At 46.5% G+C, this 27,768-nt stretch overlaps 1 protein-coding gene across 3 annotated transcripts in view; it reads left to right on the forward strand.

Annotated features, from left to right (window-relative positions):
• The window catches only part of VPS8 (VPS8 subunit of CORVET complex), a 233,405-nt gene extending 206,621 nt beyond the window's left edge, over positions 1-26,784 (forward strand). For 2 of the 3 annotated variants that reach the window (XM_063932991.1, XM_063932992.1), the window contains 4 exons: positions 98-266; positions 14,264-14,311; positions 23,461-23,541; positions 26,420-26,784. In XM_063932991.1, coding sequence (XP_063789061.1) covers positions 98-266; positions 14,264-14,311; positions 23,461-23,541; positions 26,420-26,569 — 448 coding nt within the window. In that variant the 3' untranslated portion in view covers positions 26,570-26,784. The remainder of the gene's footprint in view (positions 1-97; positions 267-14,263; positions 14,312-23,460; positions 23,542-26,419) is intronic. The other variant, XM_063932993.1, reaches the window with a different exon arrangement.
• Positions 26,785-27,768: the final 984 nt, after the last annotated feature.

The raw sequence follows: 27,768 nt of genomic DNA on the forward strand, positions 1-27,768 counted from the left end.
TGAAGATATGTAATTCTTCACTGTAGCGTCCATTTATACGTACCGCGACTGTGGAAGTAGCCTAATGAATTAATTGCAAACTGCTCTTGCCTTGTAGCTGTGGACATCTGTACCACTCCGTCTGTCTTGTGGGAAAGGACTGCAAGGTGGAAGCGGGGGGACAAAGTAACTGGACTTGTTACCGCTGTAACTCACGCGGAAAAGGGCGGACCGGCCGCCAGTCAGTGGCTGACGCAAAGCGTGGAAGGGCTGCATCTTTGGTGCAGGTGAGTGAGGCTTCTAATTCCTGCACAACTCCTATGTATAAAAAATGACATAGTGTAATATATTAATAATAATAATAGAAAATTAGGGTTGCAATGATTTCCCATTAATCCGGACATCTGTGGTTTACACAGATTCTGTAGCTGGCTAAATTCAAGCCTACATTTCACACGCAGTCAGCCACAGAACCTGTGTTAATCTTAGGTGTGTCCGATTAAAGGAATAGACATGACGAGGGGGGGGGGCAGATGTAACATGTGCAGAGAGAGTTAGATTTGGGTGGGGTGTGTTCAAACTGAAATCTAAATTGCAGTGTAAAAATAAAGCAGCCAGTATTTACCCTGAACAGAAACAATATAACCCATCCAAATCTCTCTCTGCACATGTTACATCTGCCCCCCCTGCAGTGCACATGGTTTTGCCCATCTGCTAATAAATTTGCTGCTACGATCAGGTCTGTATTAGTCCCTCAATCCGATCAACCCGCCTCCGCACGCAAAGGGGGCGAGGTCACCTCTATTGCAGCCCTATCTCGCCCCAGATTCCTGGATTTGTGTAACAGCCTCACAGGGCAGCAAACATAAATCCGTGAATCCTGCAGCACCATAAATGCGGCAATTACTGTAGCTGCACTTAACCCCCCCACACACACACACACTGCTAGTAAATGGCGGCTGTGTGGTTTGACCGTTAAGCCTTTCTGTCTTAAGAAGCAGTTTTACCGCTTTATCACTGGCTTTTAGTATTAACGTATCGATGGGTCTTGATATAGATCGAGTTAAGCTAAAGTATAATTAAGTCATCAGTCAGATAAATTAGGCTGCAAGCTTTACGGTTCCTCCGCTGAGTTCTCAGAGAAGGAAATGAATGTCTCACAGACGTTCTGCCACCATCCAGAGCGACAGACGGCCAGCCATTGTGGCACATATGGTGGCACACGGGGCACATTTGTCTAACAATAACAGTACTAGATTACGGCTGCAGCAATGAGACGTATGAGTGCAACGCTCTTAGCCGAATGTCAGACATCAGAAAACATCTGCGATCTCGGAATCCCCAGTATTTCTCATTGTCAGTCCAGTCTGGAAGTATATACAAACGTTTTATATTGTTGCCGATATTCATTGGAGATTTTAATTAGGTGCAGACTGTGAACCAATGACCCCTTTCTGCTTTCCGCTTACACCTCCTTTAAGCCGCCGTGTCGTTCTCTGCAGTGTAAACAGGTGATACAGTAAAAGTTGGGTTTAGAATAATGCTGTAGCCATTAGTATATTTGTCTTTAAGCAGGAAAGAGCTGCATTAGAGCCAGTGAAACGTAAGAATTATTAGAATATAGAAATTGACACAGTTAGTCATTTGTTGTCTCTGTCTCCCAGCAGCTGATTGCTTTTGCTGGGAGACGGGCTGTATCTTTCAGGTTTGCAAACGAGGTCATTAGTTTACCTAGTCCGTAGGCTCGTTATTCTGTATAGAATTATTTTGCTAAACCTTGTTGGCCCCACAATGTAAAATATCTACACCCGGTGAACTTTATATAAAAACATCTTCAGACTGCAATAATATATTCATGGGGGTGGGATGAAATCACACTGGTCTTTGTCTGCACAAATATATTCTGTCCTTTTCAGTGTTTGTACATCATTTTGAAGCACTTGCATTGCTGAAAAGTGTGCTGGACACTTGGAATAAGACATTTTGTGCCTAATTCAGACCTGATTTGCAAATTACACTGTCCTGCGAGCAGATAGTCGCCGCCCAGGAGGAGTGAAAATTTGCCCCGCGTGCAAGTGTGCGATTGCCTGTGTACGCTGTGCGAAAATTCCCCTCAGCGCACAGCGAAAATGAACAGCAACGATCAGCTCTGTATCGGGTCCTTTGTTTATGCCGTGAAACACAGTAAAAGATGACGAATAATTTGGAAAAACTTCCCAATGATAGGGAGTGAGGAGATTGTGCTGTACACCGGGAGAGAGTGACCAGGGAACGTCAGCTGGGCGTTTAGCCGTATTCCCATCACATTGTAGTAAAGATATACGTAAGAAGCGCCCAGAATGAGCCAGGCCACACAGAAGCCGATCTACTCCCCGCTGCTTCATTTTGTAGCAGACACCCACGGAGGATTTACTTCAGAAATGTTTCCTCTGAAGGCTCAGTTCTTACTTCAGCCCACGAGCTTTGCCTGGAGGTTGAGCAGCGAACGTTTAGTCATTTGTCTCGGCCAGTAACCGATGGTAATGTCAAGAAAGCTCCTTTTCTGTTTATTGCACGAGATTTGGAAAACCCTTCCTGAGCCGTGATCTGTTTTTGAAAGCAAATAGACCTTTATAATACAACTTCTGACATTGGGCTCTGCTGCTAATACACCTTTTATATGAAAATTTTTTAATATAATGCCCCTTATTGCAAATAGCCAGGAACATTGAGGGCGGGCGCAGGAGCAGGTAAAAGCAGTAGCCTGAGCTATGGTTGGCTGCAAGTTACACGCTGCTTTTACCTCCTAAGTAACATCTGACTTTCCGACATTCTTCTCTGATTGGTTGCCACGGTGCCCAGAGAGGGGTGGTCTTCAGTTTGCCAGCGGCCGGGCTCCGACGACCAGCATACCGGCGCCGGAATCCCGACTGCCGGCATACCGACAGCTTTTCTCCCTCTTGGGGGTCCACAACCTCCTTGAATGGAGAATAGATAGCTTGGCTCGCGTAGCACCACACCGTGCCCGCAGCGTGGCGAGCGCAGTGAGCCAGCAAGGGGCTCATTTGCGCTCGCCCAGCTGTCGGCGGTCGGGATTCCGGCGCCGGTATGCTGGCCGCCGGCATAACATACTACACCCCTCAGAGAGATCTCCGATTGTATATAATAATAACTTGTCCATAATCTTTCTCATTGTTATTTTTAAATACAGATAAAATAAATGTCAATAGCTATAGAATAAAATCCCGGAAGCGCTATGTATTTCATATGTAGGTGTATAGTGTATGTGAAAGTGTTGTGCATAAGTGTAGGACAAGACATAAAAAAAAACACATACAAATGAGTCTAGCTCTTAAGAAATAGCATGTTTGCTTGGGAGGCCTCAGTGGAATAGGAACAGTGGTTGTGACCCTATACTGTCCCTTTAAATGTCCCAGTCTCGTGTGTGCCAAATGCGATCCCCATATTTTCACCTAGCAGCCTTCTATATTCGGCATCTCCCTCTCATCCATTAGAGGCAAACGCTTAAGTGAACTGCAGTCATGAACTTGGGAACAGGTCCCACCTGAGGGTCCAGAATGTGACCAACGCGTTTCGTCTTCCTTAGAAGACTACGGTCAACTAATACTTCTAAAACTAAGCATCATTAAAAGGCTGATATCTTGTAAGCACATAATTGTTGAAATTGTGTAAAGTGCCAACCCCAAAACTGAGCCGCAGCAATGGATAGCGATACACACTTATTAATGTAACAGCTTAGTATAAATCAAATATGAGCCGTCAAAGACCGTTTTACCCATGAATCAGTGTGTGCGATAATGGGCCTTATGCAGAGGTGGACCCGCCAAGTACCCGCCGGGCCTTCCCAAGAAGTCTGGGCCCGGGTAATCTGATTCAGATGAGGTTGGAAGAGGTGTCGCTGCTTCTTATATAGAAGCTGCAGTGATAGCACTAATATGGTAATGCAGCAGGGGGCGTCACGCCTTCTGCTGCAGTACTAATCCGAGCTGCGTCCAAGGAGATGCAGTGCATCCGGAAAGTATTCACAGCGCTTCCCTTTTTCCACATTTTGCTAAGTTACAGCCCTATTCCAAACTTTCGCCCATTCCTCTTTGCAGCACCTCTCAAGCTCCATCAGGTTGGATGGGAAGCATTGGTGCACAGCCATTTTCAGATCTCTCCAGAGATGTTCAATCGGATTCAAGTCTGGGCTCTGGCTGGGCCACTCAAGGACATTCACAGAGTCCACTCCTTTGACATCTTGAAGCGCTGGGAATACTTTCCAGATGCACTGTAGCATTGGATCATCCACATCACAATCGATTGGCTGCATGACCCAAGTCAGCTGCTGGAGATATATCAAAGTGGCCAGGAGATCCTGGCCTCTCCCCCCCCCCCACAACGGTGGCAGTAGTGGGAAACGGAGGCTGTCGCCACCCCAAAACGTCATCAAACTGACAGTATCATGTGGTACCGGTCCTAAGTCGCGGACCCGCACTGGTCCGCCCATGCACAAAGTACTGATAATTGGTGCTCTGCGAGTTTAGTCGCATGTGAATAAGCCACATAGGCAGCTAGTAAGACACTTTCAGGATCATTTGCAGGGAGTGTCAGGTGTATATAGTGAATAGCATAACCAGCCCTGGGTACCCCAGTCACGCGGCAAATTACCTTGCTGTGCTAAGTGATAGGTCGGTATCTCTGCCCCCATAGTAGCTGGCAGAGAATTACTATAAATGTATGAAAGTGTCAGGAAACCTGCAGGTACTAATTCCGCTAATAAGTCAGAATAATACCGCTTTAATGCACAATGTTATACGTAACAACCCTGATCTTTGTCCTCCTATAAATCAGCACCGTCATTTTCCGAATGCATTAATGTGTCAGGATTATTACTGGTAATAATGACGCTAATAGACTAAGACAGATCGGATACACTTAAAATAAGATTTTACTTACCGATAAATCTATTTCTCGGAGTCCGTAGTGGATGCTGGGGTTCCTGAAAGGACCATGGGGAATAGCGGCTCCGCAGGAGACAGGGCACAAAAAGTAAAGCTTTTCCAGATCAGGTGGTGTGCACTGGCTCCTCCCCCTATGACCCTCCTCCAGACTCCAGTTAGGTACTGTGCCCGGACGAGCGTACACAATAAGGGAGGATTTTGAATCCCGGGTAAGACTCATACCAGCCACACCAATCACACCGTACAACTTGTGATCTAAACCCAGTTAACAGTATGATAACAGCGGAGCCTCTGAAAGATGGCTTCCTTCAACAATAACCCGAATTAGTTAACAATAACTATGTACAATTATTGCAGATAATCCGCACTTGGGATGGGCGCCCAGCATCCACTACGGACTCCGAGAAATAGATTTATCGGTAAGTAAAATCTTATTTTCTCTATCGTCCTAGTGGATGCTGGGGTTCCTGAAAGGACCATGGGGATTATACCAAAGCTCCCAAACGGGCGGGAGAGTGCGGATGACTCTGCAGCACCGAATGAGAGAACTCCAGGTCCTCCTTAGCCAGAGTATCAAATTTGTAAAATTTTACAAACGTGTTCTCCCCTGACCACGTAGCTGCTCGGCAAAGTTGTAATGCCGAGACCCCTCGGGCAGCCGCCCAAGATGAGCCCACCTTCCTTGTGGAGTGGGCCTTTACAGATTTAGGCTGTGGCAGGCCTGCCACAGAATGTGCAAGTTGGATTGTGCTACAGATCCAACGAGCAATCGTCTGCTTAGACGCAGGAGCACCCATCTTGTTGGGTGCATACAATATAAACAACGAGTCAGATTTTCTGACTCCAGCTGTCCTTGCAATATATATTTTTAATGCTCTGACAACGTCCAGTAACTTGGAGTCCTCCAAGTCACTTGTAGCCGCAGGCACTACAATAGGCTGGTTCAGATGAAATGCTGACACCACCTTAGGGAGAAAATGCGGACGAGTCCGCAGTTCTGCCCTGTCCGAATGGAAAATCAGATATGGGCTTTTGTAAGATAAAGCTGCCAGTTCTGACACTCTCCTGGCCGAAGCCAGGGCTAGAAGCATGGTCACTTTCCATGTGAGATATTTCAAATCCACCTTCTTTAGTGGTTCAAACCAATGAGATTTTAGAAAGTCCAAAACCACATTGAGATCCCACGGTGCCACTGGAGGCACCACAGGAGGCTGTATATGTAGCACTCCCTTAACAAAGGTCTGGACTTCAGGGACTGAAGCCAATTCTTTTTGAAAGAAAATCGACAGGGCCGAAATTTGAACCTTAATAGATCCCAATTTGAGACCCATAGACAATCCTGATTGCAGGAAATGTAGGAATCGACCCAGTTGAAATTCCTCCGTCGGAGCACTCCGATCTTCGCACCACGCAACATATTTTCGCCAAATTCGGTGATAATGTTGCACGGTTACTTCCTTCCTTGCTTTAATCAAAGTAGGAATGACTTCTTCCGGCATGCCTTTTTCCTTTAGGATCCGGCGTTCAACCGCCATGCCGTCAAACGCAGCCGCGGTAAGTCTTGAAACAGACAGGGACCCTGCTGAAGCAAGTCCCTCCTTAGAGGTAGAGGCCACGGATCTTCCGTGATCATCTCTTGAAGTTCCGGGTACCAAGTCCTTCTTGGCCAATCCGGAACCACTAGTATCGTCCTTACGCCTCTTTGCCGTATAATTCTCAATACTTTTGGTATGAGAGGCAGAGGAGGAAACACATACACCGACTGGTACACCCAAGGCGTTACCAGCGCGTCCACAGCTATTGCCTGCGGATCTCTTGACCTGGCGCAATACCTGTCCAGTTTTTTGTTGAGGCGAGACGCCATCATGTCCACCATTGGTCTTTCCCAACGGGTTACCAGCAAGTGGAAGACTTCTGGATGAAGTCCCCACTCTCCCGGGTGAAGATCGTGTCTGCTGAGGAAGTCTGCTTCCCAGTTGTCCACTCCCGGGATGAACACTGCTGACAGTGCTATCACATGATTCTCTGCCCAGCGAAGAATCCTTGCAGCTTCTGCCATTGCACTCCTGCTTCTTGTGCCGCCCTGTCTGTTCACATGGGCGACTGCCGTGATGTTGTCCGACTGGATCAACACCGGTTTTCCCTGAAGCAGAGGTTCTGCCTGGCTTAGAGCATTGTATATTGCTCTTTCCAATAGATGAGCACTCTGCAACCACCACAGAAGAGACACCCTTGTCCTTGGAGACAGGGTTATCCGCAGGTGCATCTGAAGATGCGACCCTGACCATTTGTCCAACAGATCCCTTTGGAAAATTCTTGCGTGGAATCTGCCGAATGGAATTGCTTCGTAAGAAGCCACCATTTTTCCCAGGACTCTTGTGCATTGATGTACAGACACCTTTCCTGGTTTTAGGAGGTTCCTGACAAGCTCGGATAACTCCTTGGCTTTTTCCTCCGGGAGAAAAACCTTTTTCTGAACCGTGTCCAGAATCATCCCTAGGAACAGCAGACGAGTTGTCGGCATTAACTGGGATTTTGGAATATTCAGAATCCACCCGTGCTGTTTTAGCACTTCTTGCGACAGTGCTAATCCCATCTCTAGCTGTTCTCTGGACCTTGCCCTTATTAGGAGATCGTCCAAGTATGGGATAATTAATATGCCTTTTCTTCGAAGAAGAATCATCATCTCGGCCATTACCTTTGTAAAGACCCGAGGTGCCGTGGACAATCCGAACGGCAGCGTCTGAAACTGATAGTGACAGTTTTGTACAACGAACCTGAGGTACCCCTGGTGTGAGGGGTAAATTGGAACGTGGAGATACGCATCCTTGATGTCCAAGGATACCATAAAGTCCCCCTCTTCCAGGTTCGCTATCACTGCTCTGAGTGACTCCATCTTGAACTTGAACTTCTTTATGTACAGGTTCAAGGACTTCAGATTTAGAATAGGCCTTACCGAGCCATCCGGCTTCGGTACCACAAAAAGAGTGGAATAATACCCCTTCCCTTGTTGTAGAAGAGGTACCTTGACTATCACCTGCTGAGAGTACAGCTTGTGAATGGCTTCCAAAACCGTCTCCCTTTCGGAGGGGGACGTTGGTAAAGCAGACTTCAGGAAACGGCGAGGTGGATCTGTCTCTAATTCCAACCTGTACCCCTGAGATATTATCTGCAGGATCCAGGGATCTACCTGCGAGTGAGCCCACTGCGCGCTGTAATTTTTGAGACGACCACCCACCGTCCCCGAGTCCGCTTGAGAAGCCCCAGCGTCATGCTGAGGCTTTTGTAGAAGCCGGGGAGGGCTTCTGTTCCTGGGAAGGAGCTGCCTGTTGGTGTCTCTTCCCCCTTCCTCTGCCTCGTGGCAGATATGAATAGCCCTTTGCTCTCTTATTTTTAAAGGAACGAAAGGGCTGCGGTTGAAAAGTCGGTGCCTTTTTCTGTTGGGGAGTGACTTGAGGTAGAAAGGTGGATTTCCCGGCTGTAGCCGTGGCCACCAAATCTGATAGACCGACTCCAAATAACTCCTCCCCTTTATACGGCAAAACTTCCATATGTCGTTTTGAATCCGCATCGCCTGTCCACTGTCGCGTCCATAAAGCTCTTCTGGCCGAAATGGACATAGCACTTACCCGTGATGCCAGTGTGCAGATATCCCTCTGTGCATCACGCAAATAAAGAAACGCATCCTTTATTTGTTCTAACGACAGTAAAATATTGTCCCTGTCCAGGGTATCAATATTTTCAATCAGGGACTCTGACCAAACTACCCCAGCACTGCACATCCAGGCAGTCGCTATAGCTGGTCGTAGTATAACACCTGCATGTGTGTATATACTTTTTTGGATATTTTCCATCCTCCTATCTGATGGATCTTTAAGTGCGGCCGTCTCAGGAGAGGGTAACGCCACTTGTTTAGATAAGCGTGTTAGCGCCTTGTCCACCCTAGGAGGTGTTTCCCAGCGCTCCCTAACCTCTGGCGGGAAAGGGTATAATGCCAATAATTTCTTTGAAATTATCAGCTTTTTATCAGGGGCAACCCACGCTTCATTACACACGTCATTTAATTCTTCTGATTCAGGAAAAACTATAGGTAGTTTTTTCACACCCCACATAATACCCTGTTTAGTGGTACCTGTAGTATCAGCTAAATGTAACGCCTCCTTCATTGCCAAAATCATATAACGTGTGGCCCTACTGGAAAATACGGTTGATTCGTCACCGTCACCACTGGAGTCAGTGCCTGTGTCTGGGTCTGTGTCGACCGACTGAGGCAAAGGGCGTTTCACAGCCCCTGACGGTGTTTGAGTCGCCTGGACAGGCACTAATTGATTGTCCGGCCGTCTCATGTCGTCAAACGACTGCTTTAGCGTGTTGACACTATCCCGTAGTTCCATAAATAAAGGCATCCATTCTGGTGTCGACTCCCTAGGGGGTGACATCCTCATATTTGGCAATTGCTCCGCCTCCACACCAATATCGTCCTCATACATGTCGACACACACGTACCGACACACAGCAGACACACAGGGAATGCTCCTAACGAAGACAGGACCCACTAGCCCTTTGGGGAGACAGAGGGAGAGTTTGCCAGCACACACCAAAAGCGCTATATATAACAGGGATAGCCTTATAATAAGTGCTCCCTTATAGCTGCTTTATATATATCAAAATATCGCCATAAATTTGCCCCCCCTCTCTGTTTTACCCTGTTTCTGTAGTGCAGTGCAGGGGAGAGACCTGGGAGCCGTCCTGACCAGCGGAGCTGTGAGAGGAAATGGCGCCGTGTGCTGAGGAGATAGGCCCCGCCCCTTTTCCGGCGGGCTCGTCTCCCGCTATTTAGTGAATCCAGGCAGGGGTTAAATATCTCCATATAGCCTCTGGGGGCTATATGTGAGGTATTTTTAGCCTTTATATAGGTTACATTTGCCTCCAAGGGCGCCCCCCCCCAGCGCCCTGCACCCTCAGTGACTGCGTGTGAAGTGTGCTGAGAGGAAAATGGCGCACAGCTGCAGTGCTGTGCGCTACCTTTAGAAGACTGCAGGAGTCTTCAGCCGCCGATTCTGGACCTCTTCTGACTTCAGCATCTGCAAGGGGGCCGGCGGCGCGGCTCCGGTGACCATCCAGGCTGTACCTGTGATCGTCCCTCTGGAGCTGATGTCCAGTAGCCAAGAAGCCAATCCATCCTGCACGCAGGTGAGTTCACTTCTTCTCCCCTCAGTCCCTCGTTGCAGTGATCCTGTTGCCAGCAGGACTCACTGTAAAATAAAAAACCTAAGCTAAACTTTTTCTAAGCAGCTCTTTAGGAGAGCCACCTAGATTGCACCCTTCTCGGCCGGGCACAAAAATCTAACTGGAGTCTGGAGGAGGGTCATAGGGGGAGGAGCCAGTGCACACCACCTGATCTGGAAAAGCTTTACTTTTTGTGCCCTGTCTCCTGCGGAGCCGCTATTCCCCATGGTCCTTTCAGGAACCCCAGCATCCACTAGGACGATAGAGAAATAACCCTAAGGGGAAACTACACGGAGAGACGCTCAGTAACTGGTATCACTAGAGAAACGTACATTGTGGCGTATGAGTGTGTGGCTATGTACTGGTGGAGCAGTCTGCATACTGCCGGGATGTCGCTGGAAGTAACGGAGATACTTCCACCGATCTTATAACCCAAAGTGACAGTACACAACCCGGATTCCTGTATAGAACGATGAGGAATGAGTGTCACTCCCAGAACATCAACGTTTCAGTTTCAGCTACACGCCTGCGTTTTCTCAACCACTCCCCGCAAATGCCATGTGTGTGCTCAGGAACGCCCGCCGACTGTCAATCAACCTGCGATTGCATCCCGTCAAGATGCGATCGCAGAAGAATTGCAGAAATCACGGGTCATGCCCTTGCAGTGTGTTCGCAGCACATGCAAATTTTACAGCTGAACCTGAATAAGCCCCATTGCTCCTTATTCAGAGAGGTATGCAAACTCAGTGTTCCCTTATCTAGAGAGGTACGTGATGTTACTGTACCGTACAGCACCCTAATGACCGCGCAGCCACCTAAGGAGACTGAATGACACCGATCCCTCTCACCAGCCAGAGCCACTGGTACTCTGCCAAGGCATGCAGAGGTAATGGTGGTGTCCCGCCTCGTTGGCTGGCAGCCAGGGTCACCGAAACAACTGCTTCGTCCTATGATCAGCGCAGCATTGAGACGTCTATTTCAATTAGAAGCAGTTGAATATGTAGTGATTTTTATGTTTAGAGTGAAGAAAGTTGGCTTTTATCCTGCACTAGAACTCCCCGGTGACTTCTAATATCCTCATTTACAATAGTGGGTACCCTATGCCATATACAGAGGAGGACGAATTTGTTGGCTCCCTTCCACGAAAAAAATTAAGAACCCATATCTTGGCCTGGAATAAGTGACAAAAGGACTTGGCATCCCTCGTTGTTTATTTTGTTATTTTAATAGAAATCATACTTTGCGTTCGATTTTTGATTCAACAGAATATTGTGTATGGACACCCCCGTAACCTTGTATATTGTTGCACGATCTTTAGAGGCAATCGCTGCGTGTCTTGAGTCACTATCCTTTTGATGGACACATGACCTGTGACTAAGACAGAGCGCTCTGGGCCGTATGTTTCGCTCCAGAATGTCTTGATCGTCCGGAGAGTTCATTGTGCCCTACAATCAGACACTGACGTACCATGACCTTGGAGTTCTGCTTGTATCTTTTTGGCAGTTTTTTTTTTGGTTTGTTTTTTAACCATTGTCACGATCCTGTATAATCTGTGGTCGATTTTCCTCTAGCAGCAACGTCCAGAGAGGTTGGCTACAGTCCCTTGGACTTTAAACTTCATAATATTACTTGCAACGGGAACATAAAACTGCTTGGACATGGTCTTGTAGGCTTTTTGTTTAGCAGGGTTGTCTATAATTTTCTTACTGATTTCCTCAGATAACTTTTTCCTTTGCTTTCTCTGGTCCATGTTGAGTGTGATGCACACGCTGATACCAAACAGAAAAGTTACTATTTTTCTCCATTTAAACAGGCTGAATGACTGATTAGAAGATTGAAAATGTGCGATGCTAATTCAAGATAGCAAGTAGTTTGAAGTATTAGTATAATCCCATTGATTATCTTTTCTAAATGGTACCAACAAATCTGTCCAGGCCATATTAGAGTATCTTCATAAAATAAGCAATCATTTATCTATTTTCACGGTTACTTTGCTGTATGAAATAGCAAAAGCATGCAGTTATACATAAGACAGTAGCTTCTAACTTCATCGCTTTTAAGGAGGAATTAAGCATTGTTACACTTAGCTGTAAGAGTATTATTATTATTGTCATTATCCTTTATTTATATGGCGCCACAAGTGTTCCACAGGTTCCACAGCGCCATACGATTTTCATAAACATATGAGTAAAACAAGAGCACATTGGCTTAAGTTATGTACACACTGAGCAATAAGTTCTCCGATCTGGCGGATTGGACCAACATATCGTTCACATCGGTGCCACAAGTGCAGTCATGCTAGGTTACCTAGTTAAAATAAATGAGGGTCAGGTGTGGGCGGGTGCAAGTCTAAGAATGAAGGCGTCTCACTCCTTCAGGTGTGTCTACATAAAACACTTTTAGTTAGCTATTGAGGGCCTTAGACTGAATATGGCACAATTATAGGTAAGTCCAATGATTCTGTACAATAGGTCAGCAGTGCGGTGGTTCCTGGGGTGCGGTGCCTCCTGGGCTGCAGTGGCTGGGCGACAACAGGGCATCACAGCATTATATTTAATTTGGCACTTTCACTGTTTGTTTATTATACATGTAACACCTTTTTCACTTATATTAATTCACCCCATAACACCTTTTTTCTCACCTATTCCTTATCCTTCTCACTACACATAGGGGGTTATTCCGAGTTGATCGCTCGCTAGCAGTTTTTAGCAGCCGTGCAAACGTTATGCCGCCGCCCACTGGGAGTGTATTTTAGCTTAGCAGAAGTGCGAACGGTTGTATCGCACAGCGGCTACAAAAAAAATTTGTGTCGTTTCAGAGTAGCTCAAAACCTACTCAGGCTTGCGATCACTTCAGACTATTCAGTTCCAGATTTGACGTCACACACCCGCCCAGCGTTCGCCCAGCCAGGCATGCATTTTTCCTGGCACGTCTGCGTTTTTCCGCACACTCCCTGAAAACGGTCAGTTGCCACCCAGAAACACCCACTTCATGTCGATCACTCTGCGGCCACCAGTGCGACTGAAATGCATTGCTAGACCCTGTGTGAAACTACATCGTTCGTTGTGCCCGTATGTAGCACGTGCGCGTTGCGCCGCATACTCATGCACAGAAATGCAGTTTTTTAGCCTGACCGCTGCGCTGCGAACAAATTCAGCTAGCGATCAACTCGGAATGACCCCCATAATCATTCCCTGTGGTCGCTTGGCTGTGGTGGTTTAGGGGGTCCCGTGCCCTAGGTTTGAACCCCTATAGTGTTAGGTACCGCAGCAGAGTGGAGTCCCTTGTCGTGGGGCTGTGGCTACATGCATTGATCAATACATAACTAAACTCCACTATTTATTATATGCTAAGCTGTATGATATCAGTAATGCTAGAGACAGTGCACCTACAACACCCCCTTTTTTCCGATGGTATAAGTAAGGGAAAGAAAAGCACATGAGGTGAGAGGGCCCTGCTCGTGAGAGCTTTCATTCCAAAGGGAAGGGGAACCAACAAACTTGCACGCATTGTGAACGATAACGTACTAGCCATGCGGCTTCTGCCTTACATGTTACAGGCTGTTTTTGAAAGGAGAAAAAAAAAGACCATTATGAGCGAATTGTTTGGTACTTTATCTCTCTCCGCAGGCTTTGATAAATACCCCCCTCGATCACGTTAAACACTCCATGCATTTGTCCATCTCACACTCGTATGCATATAACGTTGGGTCCATGGGAGGACCTTCCAGCAATAAGAGTGCTCCATCAGTACCAGCAAAGGCCTCTCTCAGCTTCCCACCAAGCTACATTCTCATACATTCCCCAATCAGACAGCCTGCCAGCATGTCATAGTTGTGTAGCACCTATCTGAGCCCCCAGCAGCGTGTTTCTCACACCCTCTACACATCTGCTGGCAAGATGTGAGACAGTAACACCTGCAGGACACAGCACAGATAGCGGCAGGGAGAGTTGTCTGCGTTACCCACAGACCTATAGCTCATGCCGACTGCTGTTTGTTCCTTGGCGGCTTTATCTGCAGAAATCTCTCTTACCCGGCTGATGTTTTATTACTGCATAACTCAGACAGTGCTTGGTGTTCTTGTTACTTAGTTATTCACTCTCTTGTAACAGGTGAGAGCTGCGTCTGCCAATCCGCCCGGGGAGGAGGCTGCCAAAAAGGTAACGTCGCCTGTGCATGACCTGTATGACCTCATCAGTGTGCCTGCTGTATTGGGGGAACCACTGGTTTCATTTACAGGAGGGACACTGAGCCCGTTCGCTGCTGGTCAGGACCTGGGGCAGGTCACAGAACCGCCAGCCTTTGTGTGTGGCAGAGCCGCATCTTTCATACATTATTTTTATTTCCGTAAGACATCCGTTACCAGGTCAGGTTCAGCATTTCCACACATGCATAAACTCAGTCACCTTATAAGCACCACAGCATATACGCACCCACACATCCACCTACAGCAAGAACGCTGCACAATCTTTATGATAGTATGTTAGATATTCATGCATTGCCCCTCTTTAATTGTTCTCATCCCTTGTTCAGCTATTCAGTGTCCATAGCTTGCTCTTCTTCATCTGCCCATTCGTGCATTGGTTAAATGAAAATTGCCCCCCCGCCCGCACTGCCAGTCTCTTCTTATGGGGAGAACACTACCTCTCCATCTGTAAATGCAATTACATTGCTGTCATTTCAGCACCCGCTGAGGCTCCAGTGCCTTTAGTGCACACATACTGTACCAGGCACTGTGGGGCTGACTCTCCGTTGGCTGCAAAAAGAACCATTCTGCACTGCATGTGGGGCAGATGTAACGTGCGCAGAGAGAGAGTAAGGCTAGGTACACACCGGACAGATTTGTTGGTGGATCCACCGTAGCACTGACCGAGCAGCCTATACAGGTCAGTTATACACACTTACCGATTGGCCGCTTTAATGAGCCGGTCGTCTCATCCCGCTGCAAATGTCTGCCCGACGGTGACGTCGGCCCCCGCAGCAAGTGTACCTACGGTCGGTTGGAAGATAGCCCGTATACACAGCCAGATGCGCTAGGATATATCTTTAGATATATCAGCCATCAGCTATGCTGCACAGTCAACATGATAGGTCTGTAAATGACATCATTCACAGACATATCGGAAATACATACCTGCCACGCTATATATATCTTTTGCTTTGCCCCTACTTATAATCAGCCCCTAAGATGGTATTCTGGGCCTAATTCAGACCTGATCGTAGCAGCAAATTTGTTAGCAGTTGGGCAAAACCATGTGCACTGCAGGTGGGGCAGATATAACGTGCAGAGAGTTAGATTTGGGTTATTTTGTTTCTGTGCAGGGTAAATACTGGCTGCTTTATTTTTACACTGCAATTCGGATTTCAGATTGAACACACCCCACCCAAATCTAACTCTCTCTGCACATGTTATATCTGTCCCCCCTGCAGTGCACATGGGCCCTCATTCCGAGTTGATCGGTCGCAAGGCGAATTTAGCAGAGTTACACACGCTAAGCCTACGCCTACTGGGAGTGTATCTTAGCATCCTAAAATTGCGACCGATGTATTCGCATTATTGCGATCACAAACTACTTAGCAGTTTTAGAGTAGCTCCACACTTACTCTGCCTGTGCGATCAGTTCAGTGCTTGTCGTTCCTGGATTGACGTCAGAAACACACCCAGCGTTCGCTCAGACACTCCCCCGTTTCTCCGGCCACTCCTGCGTTTTTTCCGGAAACGGTAGCGTTTTCATCCACACGCCCCTAAAACGCCGTGTTTCCGCCCAGTAACACCCATTTCCTGTCAATCACACTACGATCGCCGGAGCGAAGAAAATGCCGTGAGTAAAAATCCAATCTTCATAGCAAAGTTACTTGGCGCAGTCGCAGTGCGACTATTGCGCATGCGCACTAAGCGAAATTTCACTGCGATGCGATCGATCAACTCTGAATGAGGGCCATGGTTTTGCCCAACTGCTAACAAATTTGCTGCTACGATCAGGTCTGAATTAGGCCCAGAATACCATCTTAGGGGCTGATTATAAGTAGGGGCAAAGCAAAAGATATATATAGCGTGGCAGGTATGTATTTCCGAATTAGGCCCACTATCCAGATAAATGGTCCTTAGGAGAATCATTTGAAGTGTAAATTGTGATGCATCCAGTCATCTTAGCGTTCCGCCAGCCTACAGGCCAGTGCCGCAGATGTGAGATCCTATCCCCTTGCACAGTGAGTGATTCCATCAGCCGCTCCGTCCTGCTGTAAGAACGCAGCAGATTCTCACCTGAGACGGGATAATTACAGAACTGCTGAGACGGCCTTTCCTCACTCTTGTTTACAGCGTTGTCTCATCAGAAATTGCCCTCACTGCAGAAACCCTTGAAGGAAAAAGCCGGCAGATGTTCCGGGCCCCCAGACTGATAAACAGATCTCATTCCTTATTCATATCTCCATGCAAAATATGCACTTTATAAATATTATATTAAAGAGAAAATATTTAAAGGGTAGATGTGATTGCAAAGTGTATCTGTACACACACACACACACACACACAAAACGCGGGGCTCTAATATATTCACAGTCTGCAGTGGCATTTACACAAAAATCTATTCAAAATATGCAGCGTTTTAGCATTCATCTATTTAACACCTTTTGTATTTACATCTGTTCTCTCCCTGGCAAGAGCTTTCAGTGCGTTACATACAGAAGTCGTTCCACTGATGCCCTAAGGGGCTCATTAAAAGATGTCATTTTGCAACTGAAGGAAAGTTTTCGACACATCTTTGATATAAAGTGATTAAATAGACTATCCTGGTAATCAGTGGAACAGAAAAGAACGAGGGGTGGAGAGTGAATGATAGCAGCTGGCTTATTACCAGACCGGTCATTATCAGAGGGTGCTAGATACGGGCGGCAGATGACCAATGGGGGCCTGATTCTGAGTGGGAGGTAAGTGGCAGTGCACATGGATCCCACAGGTTCAGCATACAGTGCTTGCGCCAATTTAAGAAATCTGCACATGCGCCAGATCAGGTATACGCACACGGGTGGAGTTCACTATTGTGTATGGAATGTTCCGTGCATCGTCGGAGCTCGTGCTGACAGAAATCAAACACGTGTTTTAGCCGGCGTGGGCAGGGGCAAGTCCACATACTAAGGATGAGGGTAAAAAAACAGAGGGTGAGATAGGCAATAAGTAGGTTACAGCAGCTGCAGATTAGGGATGGACATCGGTAGCCGATGTTTATCACTCATCGATGCTGCCCATAAGATGAAAGTGCCCGTATTGCGGGTATTTAGTGGTTGACAGCCTATCCGATGCCTATCCGAGGTTCTGTGCAGCTGCGGTCTCCGAAGTGGGGCTTCAGCTCAATAAATGCCTGCGGTAAAACCATCGATGGTTATGTCATCGAATGTATGTGATGGCTGGGAACCATTGCATTTTTTTTTTATTATTATTATTATTATTATTACATTTTATTTAAAAAGGCGCTACAAGTGTTTTGCAGCGCCGTACAAAGGACAGTACAGGGAGACAAAACTTAGCATTACAGTAAATAAATAACAGAAACAGAGTACAAGTAACAAGGAGCAGCACAATTCTCAGGACATAATACAGCTAAGATGTAAGTAGTGAGGGAGTAATCATCGTACTACTTGGGGCTGGCGGCCATAGATGGAGATGAGCCTTTACCAGTAGGAGAGAAAGCGGGTAAAGATGGTCGCTGAGTAGGAGAGAGGTGCGAGTGATATGTGTCGAGAAGAGGGCTTTGACAACAAGAGGAAAGAGGGCCCTGCTCTGAAGAGCTAACAGTCTAGTGGGAAGGGGCGACAGACAGATGACATGAGATGCAAGCAAGCAGGAGGTAGCCTGATGGCAGGATGTACGCAAAGCAGAGATGGTCAAGTCATGTGGCAGGGGGATGGAGGAGCAGCCTCAGGACTAGGTTATGCAACGGAAGGGTACGCTTTGCATAATTGCGCCTGTTTGGGGGGGGCTTATTTTTATTTTTTAGAATTAGTTCTAGAAACGGGAAATAACATAATCAGTGAAATCATCTAGGAAACAAACAAAATAAGCGTCTATATATGTATTTATCCAGAGTATGAAAGCCAAATCTAGTATAAACCTGGGGAGTGCCGGCTGCCTTTTTCCATCAGACCCCCCCCCCCCCCCAAATGATGCTATACGAACAATAGGCCGGAAAGCCCATAAGTAAGAGATCACACAGTCAGTAAAAAGGAGGACAGAATATTCTTTAGATTCCATTGTAACAAAGAACAATGGCGACATAGAAATGCTGGAAATTCACATAGGTTGGAGGAGAAAATACCTTTCAGACGGCCTGAACGGTCTTAGTAGTTACTGTTGAAGAGACACCAATCTATCCACTTAACCGGCACGGTCACATAGTGTAGGATGGGGCTATCGCCAGATGGGCTGTCATGGGTACATCACATCCATACACCCACGTCCTTCATCGTGGTTCTGTTAGGGTCTCCTGCCCTGTGCTGCCACGTCGTCATGGCAACCGGGAGACAAGTGCTAGTGGAGTAACCTGAGCGCAGCTGATACTCCGGTTCGGGTCTTTTGCTGTACAGTGGTTATAGGCTCTGTGCACAGCAGGGGATCCGGTGCTGGTTTTTGTGCTCACAGTCTGTGAGGTCTGAGTGGGGCGTGGACAGCACCTGCTTTATAAGGCCTCTTTTCAGGGTAAGCAGATGCTGCTGAATCTTTGTTGGTTAGTCAGTTCATGAAAGTTAGCCAGTACTGTGTAGCTTTGTATTTTTTTGTTGCTTACTGCAAATAGGCCTGGGGATTTGGTATTACACTCTGCCAATCCAGACCTAGCAGTAAGACTGGAGTCAGTCGTTTAGCTTGCTGGGGTTCTGTTACTACTCTGTGAACTTAGCAAGTTTGCGGCTGTATTCTAAGACTTGCCTGTCTAATCCTGTCTCACTGTGCTAGGTGTCAGGGGTCAGTTTAGTGGCAGTAAGCTAAAACCTGTGCACTGCAAGTGAGAATCAGGATTGTGGAGTCTCTCCTTGTGTCTATCATTCCATCTCTGACCAAGGAGTTTACTGCCACACCCGTTGGTAACCCTTTAGGGTTTTGCTGTTGCCCTTAGCAACAGCATTTCGGGTTCTCTACGTATTAAAACACAACATCTTGCTATTTCCATCTGAGCAGTTCTAATACAAGGGAGATACCCAGTTCCTTAGCCTCTGGGCTTCTCTGTTCACTTTGTGTGTATTTTGTTACCCTATCACCTTCTGTGTACGTTATGTCATATTCCCCAGTTTGTCTGTGAGTCCATTTGTTTTGCATAACAGTTCAAACACCAGTACATTCCTGCAGACACTGGAGTGCATAACAGTTCTGACACCAGTACTTTCCTGCAGGCACTGGTGTGCATAACAGGTTCCCTGTAATCAGTTTTGCACAAGTACAGAGCTGATTTCCTGTTGCCGGCCTGGTTTCCAGCAGTGATGTAGCAGTCTCTAACTGCCGACACCAAAAACGCTGATTTTTGCCCCCCAGAATTCTGTACAATCGGCATTCTGGAGAACATGCGCCCATTCCAAAAGTGCAAGGAGAGGGGTAATGCTGCTGAGGTTGGGGGGAGGGAATCTGTTTCCATTTAAATACCACTGAGAGATCTGTTGATATTGGGGTGAGGGGGCTTGTTGCCATAGTGCATAATGTACACCTATGGACACAGAGAGGTAGGTGTAAACACTACAGTAAGGACACTGGGGGAGGCAAGGTAATGCCACAGTTTTAGGGTCTGAAAATACACACTATCCATCGGGTGAAAAAAAGACCATTACCACATCACTATAAAACACCGCCACCAATCTGCCATTGATGTTTGCAAAACATCGATGGTCAATGTTCACCACTAAGCTACGCTTTAGCCATCAAAGGCAAGGAAAGCGGGGGGATAAACCATTGGAGCACCCATTGAAAAGAAATCTACTTCAGTGGAGACATTAATTTACCCAGAAAAAAAAAAAGAACTTATTTAAAGGGACTTATGGATATGTGAATTTTTTGGAGGACATTATTTTACAATGATTTTGTAAAATCATCTAACATATAGGCGTCCTAATTTCTGATGTGACAATAAACGCAAAGCGGTCAGGTCAGGTAGAGGCGCTGTACCGCCGTACATCGCTGTAATGTACACCCGCTGACTGTATGCACCTATTACATCCCTGATTATCCGGCACACCTTTACAGTGTCCCCGGAAAAAGCGACAATGCACACAGACGCGATGTGCTGATCCCGCAGCAGCACCTCGCCGCCAGAGCCCCAAATTGAATCAACCCCCAAAATGTTTAAAAAAGTCTGACTTTCAAGTGGGAAAGATGGGCATAATGGCCGGGGTGTGCCGACGGGAAGAATAATGGGAGTTGTAGCGCGCATCCGTAGTGCCGCAGGAGGCGGAGTTCAGTCCTGCTCTTCTGAAACTTCACGCCGTAGCTGAGAACTCTGCTGAGCGTTGTTGTCACAGTTGATCATTTCAACGCTGACGAATTAACCTGCCCATCGCAGCTCCCTCTGCCTGGAGGAGTCCGCAGAGCGTAAAACTGGACTTTAGAATGAGGAGAAGGGGGAGTTGATAAGTTGCCATGACGACAGAAGGAAGAGAAGGGGCTCAGGTTGATAGTGGAAAATAGTTCAGAAGAAGTAATTACACGCTGCATTTTCACAGTGCTGGGAAGGGGGGTCGGGAGAGACTCCTATTACTAGCAGGCGGTGGATAAAAGGAGAAGGCTCAAGCCTGGAAGACTTCCTAATGTTGCAATAATATGAATGTACATACACAGCACTTTATCTTGCTTTGACAGCAGTTAACATGAGCTCAAAATAAAATGATGCTCTCGACTGAAATGGCCTGGATTTCTCACAATTCTCTTAGGCATTGTCTTGGAGTCAGTTCCTTTGCCTTGAGTGCCCGGTTTTCCGTCCAGAACGACATACTTAGTCTATTGATTGCTCGGAAATATCTTACAGCAGGTCATTGGATCCGTGGTGTAGCTGAAACTGGAGGAGCAGGACTTGGGATGATCATTGCAGATAATATTAAAGGATAAACCATACAGCCAGGAAAACTTGCTGCATAAGCACCATTATTGGCGGTAGGAGGGATGTCTTGTTCAGACCTTTACTTAGAAGTCCCAAAGTCAGGGGCTGGCAGGGGGGCCGGCGGATGTTCGGGGATTCTATTCAACTAATGTCCCCTCAGCTTTCACTGAGCAGTATCCCAATAACAGTGGACACCAATGGAGAACTAAAGAAGTTGGGCCCAGGGTACCCCAAAGTGATGGTGGGAACACACGCTCAATGAATATCCCGGGTACCTAAACAGATCCTTCTGCTGTGATCTAACAAAATACACTCTGTCATCCACGTTGCTATATGGGTGACTTTGATTCACTTGAGTTTGTCACACTTTGATCCCTCACACAGGTCCGGTAGGGGCTTGGCAGTAATCAGCCCTTGGTGCTTCCAACTTTTGCTAGGTCCACACTGGCTACTGAGATCCTGTACACCACTTGTGCCCCCATTGACCACTGCTTTCGTCCAGTGGAAACTTTTGGAGAGAACCACCAATGAACAGGACCCCCCTCTTTGGGTTCACACATGGTGACTCTCCAGGTAACTGACTGCTTTTCCAGGAAAGGTTTCCTACTCATTGACCTTACTTGGAGGAGATGACTCTTGGTGTTCAGGATCACCTTGTTCTGCCTGTTTTCCTGCTGCCTTTGCACATCTGATCCTGGCTGTTGCCCTGAGGGGACACAATACTTACGTATCAGAGGGGATTATGACCAGATAAGACATTTGAATGCATTGGATCCTGATTATGAGTTTGACCCTTGAGTTGCAAATTGCCCTATTAATCCCATTGGTTACTGGATGTTCCCAGCCACATGCACATCATTCAGACCAACTGCTGAGGTTTTAAGAAAAGGGAATAACTGTTTTAACACGTGTAGTGAAATGGAGACAGACCATTGCAGTACATATATGTAAAATAGGAATGGACTGTGGCCAGCGCCCCTGATTTACTACTGTATATTGGGTAAAGGTAGTCCTTAGCAGGCTGCCACCATCCTGGTGCTTTTTGGATTGGATGAGTAATTGCTCATTAAAGACCCTTCATGTAATATTTTCAGAGTGTCAGTGTTCATGCGTTACAGTAGAACATTCCTCCCTTCGCTTCAGGACTATTGAGTCCTTAGGAACGCCGAGCTTTTCCAACTGATAGAGCTCTAGCATTTAAAGTGCCCCTCATCATTTATGATTCTTACTCTATTGATAGATTTGAAAAGATGGAAGATTAAGGATTGAAGCTTGCCGTGCATGTGGTGGGGATTGGTCATGGTTAGAGCTCACTGACTGCAAACAAGAATAGCGACATCAAACAGCAAGATGGTGCGGCACCCTTTCCGCTACATGGAAGCGCTGAATGCGATAATCTCAGTGCCTCACTGATGGTGTGGATTAACACTAGTGCTAATCTGTAGTATGAGATACGCAAGGGAAGGGTTTTGGCAGGGGTTTTACATTGTACCAATAAACTGTGATGCTGCAACCAGAGCGGCAGATGGCGGCCATGCAGCGTCGATAGAGGTGAGCAGGAAAACATGTAGTGTTCAACCTGCCATAATTGGCAAATATATGTACAGCTGCACATTGCTTCAAATTAAACCAGCCCCTTATAATTGTACAAATGCAGTACAGCATATAGCGACATGTATCTTGTTCTAGAACCGTGGTTCTCAAACAGTTCATGTTTTCCAGGTTTCCAAGTATAATAAGTAGCTCCACCTGTGGATATTTTAAAATGTGTCAGTGAGTAATGAGTGCACCTTGTGCTCCTGCTAGGGGACCTGGAAGACGAGAGGACCGAGTTTGAGAACCACTGTTCTAGAAGAGTGACAAACCCCAAAATACGTGAAATCCCGCCAGCACCACTCCTTCACCTGCCTGTGTGAGAGGACAGGAGGAAGCCTTCTTCTGTTATTATGGCACTGTATAGTAAAGACGGTTGCCTGGTCTCTCCCATGACTACGTGACTGACCGTATTACGCACCAGGAGCTTGCAGACAGAACAGCAATTGCAGTAAGACGCTCAGTTCTGGTGGCACCTCCATGGTAGTTTCAGGGGCACCAGCCATGTAATTGAATCAGCTCCAAGAAGGGTCCACAGCATTGTCTAAACCTGAGCCGTTGCTTCGGTCTCCCCCTTGTCCGTGCACCACAGCATCAGCTGCCTGTGAGCTAATATTTTGCATTTGTTTCTTATTTTCCAGCCAAGCTCCGATTCTGTCCTTGATCCGCACCAGCTGCAGGCATTCATGGAGCTCTGCCGTCATTACAAAGCAACCTCCCGGGTACAGTAACAGCTCTCTTATCTGTTTCCTCAGCTCCGGCCGCTCTGGGCCTGCACCAGTGTCATGGCTGCAGCTGCAATAAACAATTCCCCAATTTCCTTGGTTTTTTTTGTACTATCTCTGTAAAAAAAAAAAAATTTCTTCCACTGCATCTTGGCTTTTTGTTTGTGCGTCTTCTGTCCAGAATGTTTTCATTTCATGCAGTATTTCTGCGGGTTACAGACTTATATTACCCCTTTCACACAGAGCCGAGAATCCGGGTTATTGCCGGGGCAAGCCAGCACAACCTAGTTCCAGGCTTGTTGTTAAAGGGTTGACCCGGGTCTTACATCCTGTGTGTGACCTGGCTTATTCCCGGGTCGGCTGCAGTGTGAAAGGCAGACATAGGTCATTGATGACGTGCATCATGCCTAATGGCTGCCGATTGGCTGGCTCAGGACGCTTGGAGATTACGTCGTTTCCAAGTGTCCTGTGTGAGTGGCGATGACCTGGGTCCCGGCGGCGGTGTGAAAGGGGTAAGTATGGGGCAGATGTATTATCCTGGGTATGGGGCAGATGTATTATCCTGGAGAAGGCATAAGGAAGTGATATACCAGTGATAAGTGCAAGGTGATAACGCACCGGCCAATCAGCTCCAATATGTAAATTGACAGGAGCTGATTGGCTGGTGCGTTATCACCTTGCACTTATCACTGCTTTATCACTTCCTTATGCCTTCTCCAGGTTAATACATCTGCCCCTTTATCTGGAGCCCTGGGCCGAACATGGGTTGGAGCTGGGGCTTCAGTGAGAAAAGGGTATTATTCGCCAATTAGTCATTGGTCCATTGTTTTTTACCAGATGATTATTGATAGTTGTTTGTGACTATCTATCTATTTGTACAACTAAAGGGGGGTACTCACGGGAGAGATGTGTGCTGAGCGATCTTAACACAGACCGCTCAGCACACATCTCTCTCCCCGCTCAGCACAGCGCAATGTGCTGAGCGAGGGGGAAAGCCGACGGGGAGCCGCTCACTTCACACAACGGTGAAGTGAGCGACCCGCTAGATTGAGCCTGCATGCAGGCTCAATCTAGCACCGGCGATAGCGATGCGCAGGGCCGCGCATCGCTATCGCTGGGGGGCATACACACGGCAGATCCGTGCTTAAAATCTAAGCAATCTAGCAAGATTGCTTAGATTTTAAGCACGGATCTCTCCGTGTGTACCCCCCTTTATCCATGTGTTTTCGTACAATCTAGGTACAATTTCAGACTCTTAATTGGATACCACGATAATGACCATCGGCCATTATTCACGATATCCGCCCATTTTGATGTTATATTTTATACATATACTTGCTTTGCTTTATGAATGAAGCATTTTTCTTTGTTTAAAGAATCATATAAATGTTTTATGTGTTTTGGGGTTTTTAATTTATTTTTTTAGTCAAATGGAATGGATCTGACAGTCCTTATCCTGGTTTTCCGTTCCTAGCAGGCCCCCGTATCTGCGTATTGGCAGAGCCTGGACCGGCGAGGCAGTAAATGAATCCTTAGCCCGCCGGGCCACAGTAATGTCAGAGCAGCCAGGGATTGCGGCGAGATATTTTCATACAGTTCTAATTTATTTACTGCCAAACCAGAAACGGTTAACAGTAGCACACGGCGTGCGAACACATACCGCAGATGTTATTACACTTCTATATAGACAGGAAAGCACTAAAGAATACTTACATATTGTTATAAGCAACTGGAAAACAGATGGTGGGACAGACTGACCTTCACAGTAACCAAGGGCAAATCCTCCAATACTCCAATGCTGTATGGGAGGAATTCAAAGGTTTGAAAAGTCAGTTGGGTGTCTGTTTTTTCCTGTCTATTAGATAGGAAAAAACAGACACCCAACTGACTTTTCAAACAATTGAGTCTCCCCCTATATCTGCAGTATTAAAGAGTGCTTCCAAAAATAATGGCCCTCATTCCGAGTTGTTCGCTCGGTAAAAATCTTCGCATCGCAGCGATTTTCCGCTTAATGCGCATGCGCAATGTCCGCACTGCGACTGCGCCAAGTAAATTTGCTATGCACTTAGTAATTTTACTCACGGCTTTTTCAACGGTCTGGCGATCGTAATGTGATTGACAGGAAATGGGTGTTACTGGGCGGAAACGGGCCGTTTTATGGGCGTGTGGGAAGAAACGCTACCGTTTCCGGAAAAAACGCAGGAGTGGCCGGAGAAACGGAGGAGTGTCTGGGCGAACGCTGGGTGTGTTTGTGACGTCAAACCAGGAACGACAAGCACTGAACTGATCGCAGATGCCGAGTAAGTCTGAAGCTACTCAGAAACTGCTACGAGGTGTGTAATCGCAATATTGCGATTACTTCGTTTGCAGTTTTAAGATGCTAAGATTCACTCCCAGTAGGCGGCGGCTTAGCCTGAGCAACTCTGCTAAAATCGCCTTGCGAGCGAACAACTCGGAATGACCTCCAATATTTTAAAGGTATGCAAATGCCTACGGTACATGATACAACAGAAACATTTCACATAACAGGAAAGTTAGAATAGTAGCGCCGATATATTTCCCTAATAAATCTATATATTATTACTATTAAATACAGAATCATATCCAGCCAGCACAATAGTCACTCTGTCTTGCTGCAGAATTCGGAATAGATAGAAGTAGCGTTTCTCTGTTTTTAACTGATCCTCTATTGATATCGGTCAGAATTCTGTCCACGGTGAGTTACAGGAAACAAGCGTTCCGTTACTTGCCAATTTGTATATGTAGGTAATTCATATAGGAGCTGGTCACTGTCCAGCGCATAGCTGATGTGCCCAATACTTTCTCTTATATATTGCACACCTTTTATATTTTCTTTATTCTGGTTGTGTTGCAGCTGGCTCTACTGACGGAGCTGTGCCGCTCTCAGAGCCCCGAGAAACCATCCGCCTACCACTCTCCGTATGGGGGGGTCGCCTCCAGCAGCGTATTCCAGAATGAGAACTTCCAGCTGCACCTGGCGCCACCGCCTATCATTGATGACTGAGACACAGTATACAACATATAGACTCATCTACTCCAGCACAATGGTTAACGGCCGTCCATATAAGAGCAACAGGTCTTATGAACTGTTAACGTCACAGATAGATGTTCATTGTGCTCTGGAAAATCGTTCTATAGGGAAGCCATGTGTATGTATATATATATATTGTCAGACTGTACAAACACTAATACACACTTTTCTCATACGTGTTACCTTTATCATTGTATTGTTGTGTTTATACTGGCGCTGCGATAGACGTTTAGCACAATATGCGTCAAAACCATACATGCTACTAAAAGAAATCTCCATTTATCCATTCCTCAATACACGTAGCACTTCCACAAGTGCATCCCCATATTGCGGGTTTTCAACTGTCCCGTTAAATCAGGTGACCTATATTTTGTAGGTTTTATGGTCAGACTTGAATTGTGCACGGATGAAAGCGTGGTCGAGTCCATCTCTCATCCGCGTGAAGAAAACCCATTGAGTCATTGCAACTTTTTTTGTTTGTTTTTGGATGTTTTATTTGTTTGTGTTTTATTTTTGTTTTTTAAAACTCACTTGGGCCTCATTTTAGTCGTATATTAAGCCGGAGCGTGAGACGTCAGGCCCGTCTTCATTGCTTGTCACTTCTGCGTGTGCTGATGTGTTCGTTGCATTAGTGTAAATGCACCTAGACAGCCGCTGTCTCACAGACTGCACGGTGAAGAATGAGTCCCGCTACCATAAATAGAAAAGGCCTATGGCCGCACAGACAGCATCTGTACGGGGCTTCTGCACTTTGTGATGTGACCTTTACTGGGTTATATTTAGCAGTAATGGGCTTAGCCAGTGGGGCCTTCAGGAAATGCGAACGCAATCCGCCTGAAACATTTATATATTTATATACACACATAGACAGTAACATGCTGGACAATAAATGCACACGGTGCAGCTTTTATCACATTTATAGACGCATTTGTGAATGTTATCGGTTGTATTACCGTGTACTCATTCAGGTAAGAGCTTTTATACAGTAGTGACTGATTGCTGCAACAAGGTGACTTCTAATATCAGCGGACGGAAGGTCAGTGGCCTCTAATGACCAAATTGTCGCACAAGTGTAAGAAAGAGTGTGCTTTATAATGTGATTCCCTAATATTATTATAGTATCATTTATATACAAATAGCGCCAGCACCTGTCAATATGTTTCTGGACTGCG

Source organism: Pseudophryne corroboree, chromosome 7 (assembly GCF_028390025.1).
Source record: "Pseudophryne corroboree isolate aPseCor3 chromosome 7, aPseCor3.hap2, whole genome shotgun sequence".
NCBI classification, from domain to species: Eukaryota; Metazoa; Chordata; class Amphibia; order Anura; family Myobatrachidae; genus Pseudophryne; species Pseudophryne corroboree.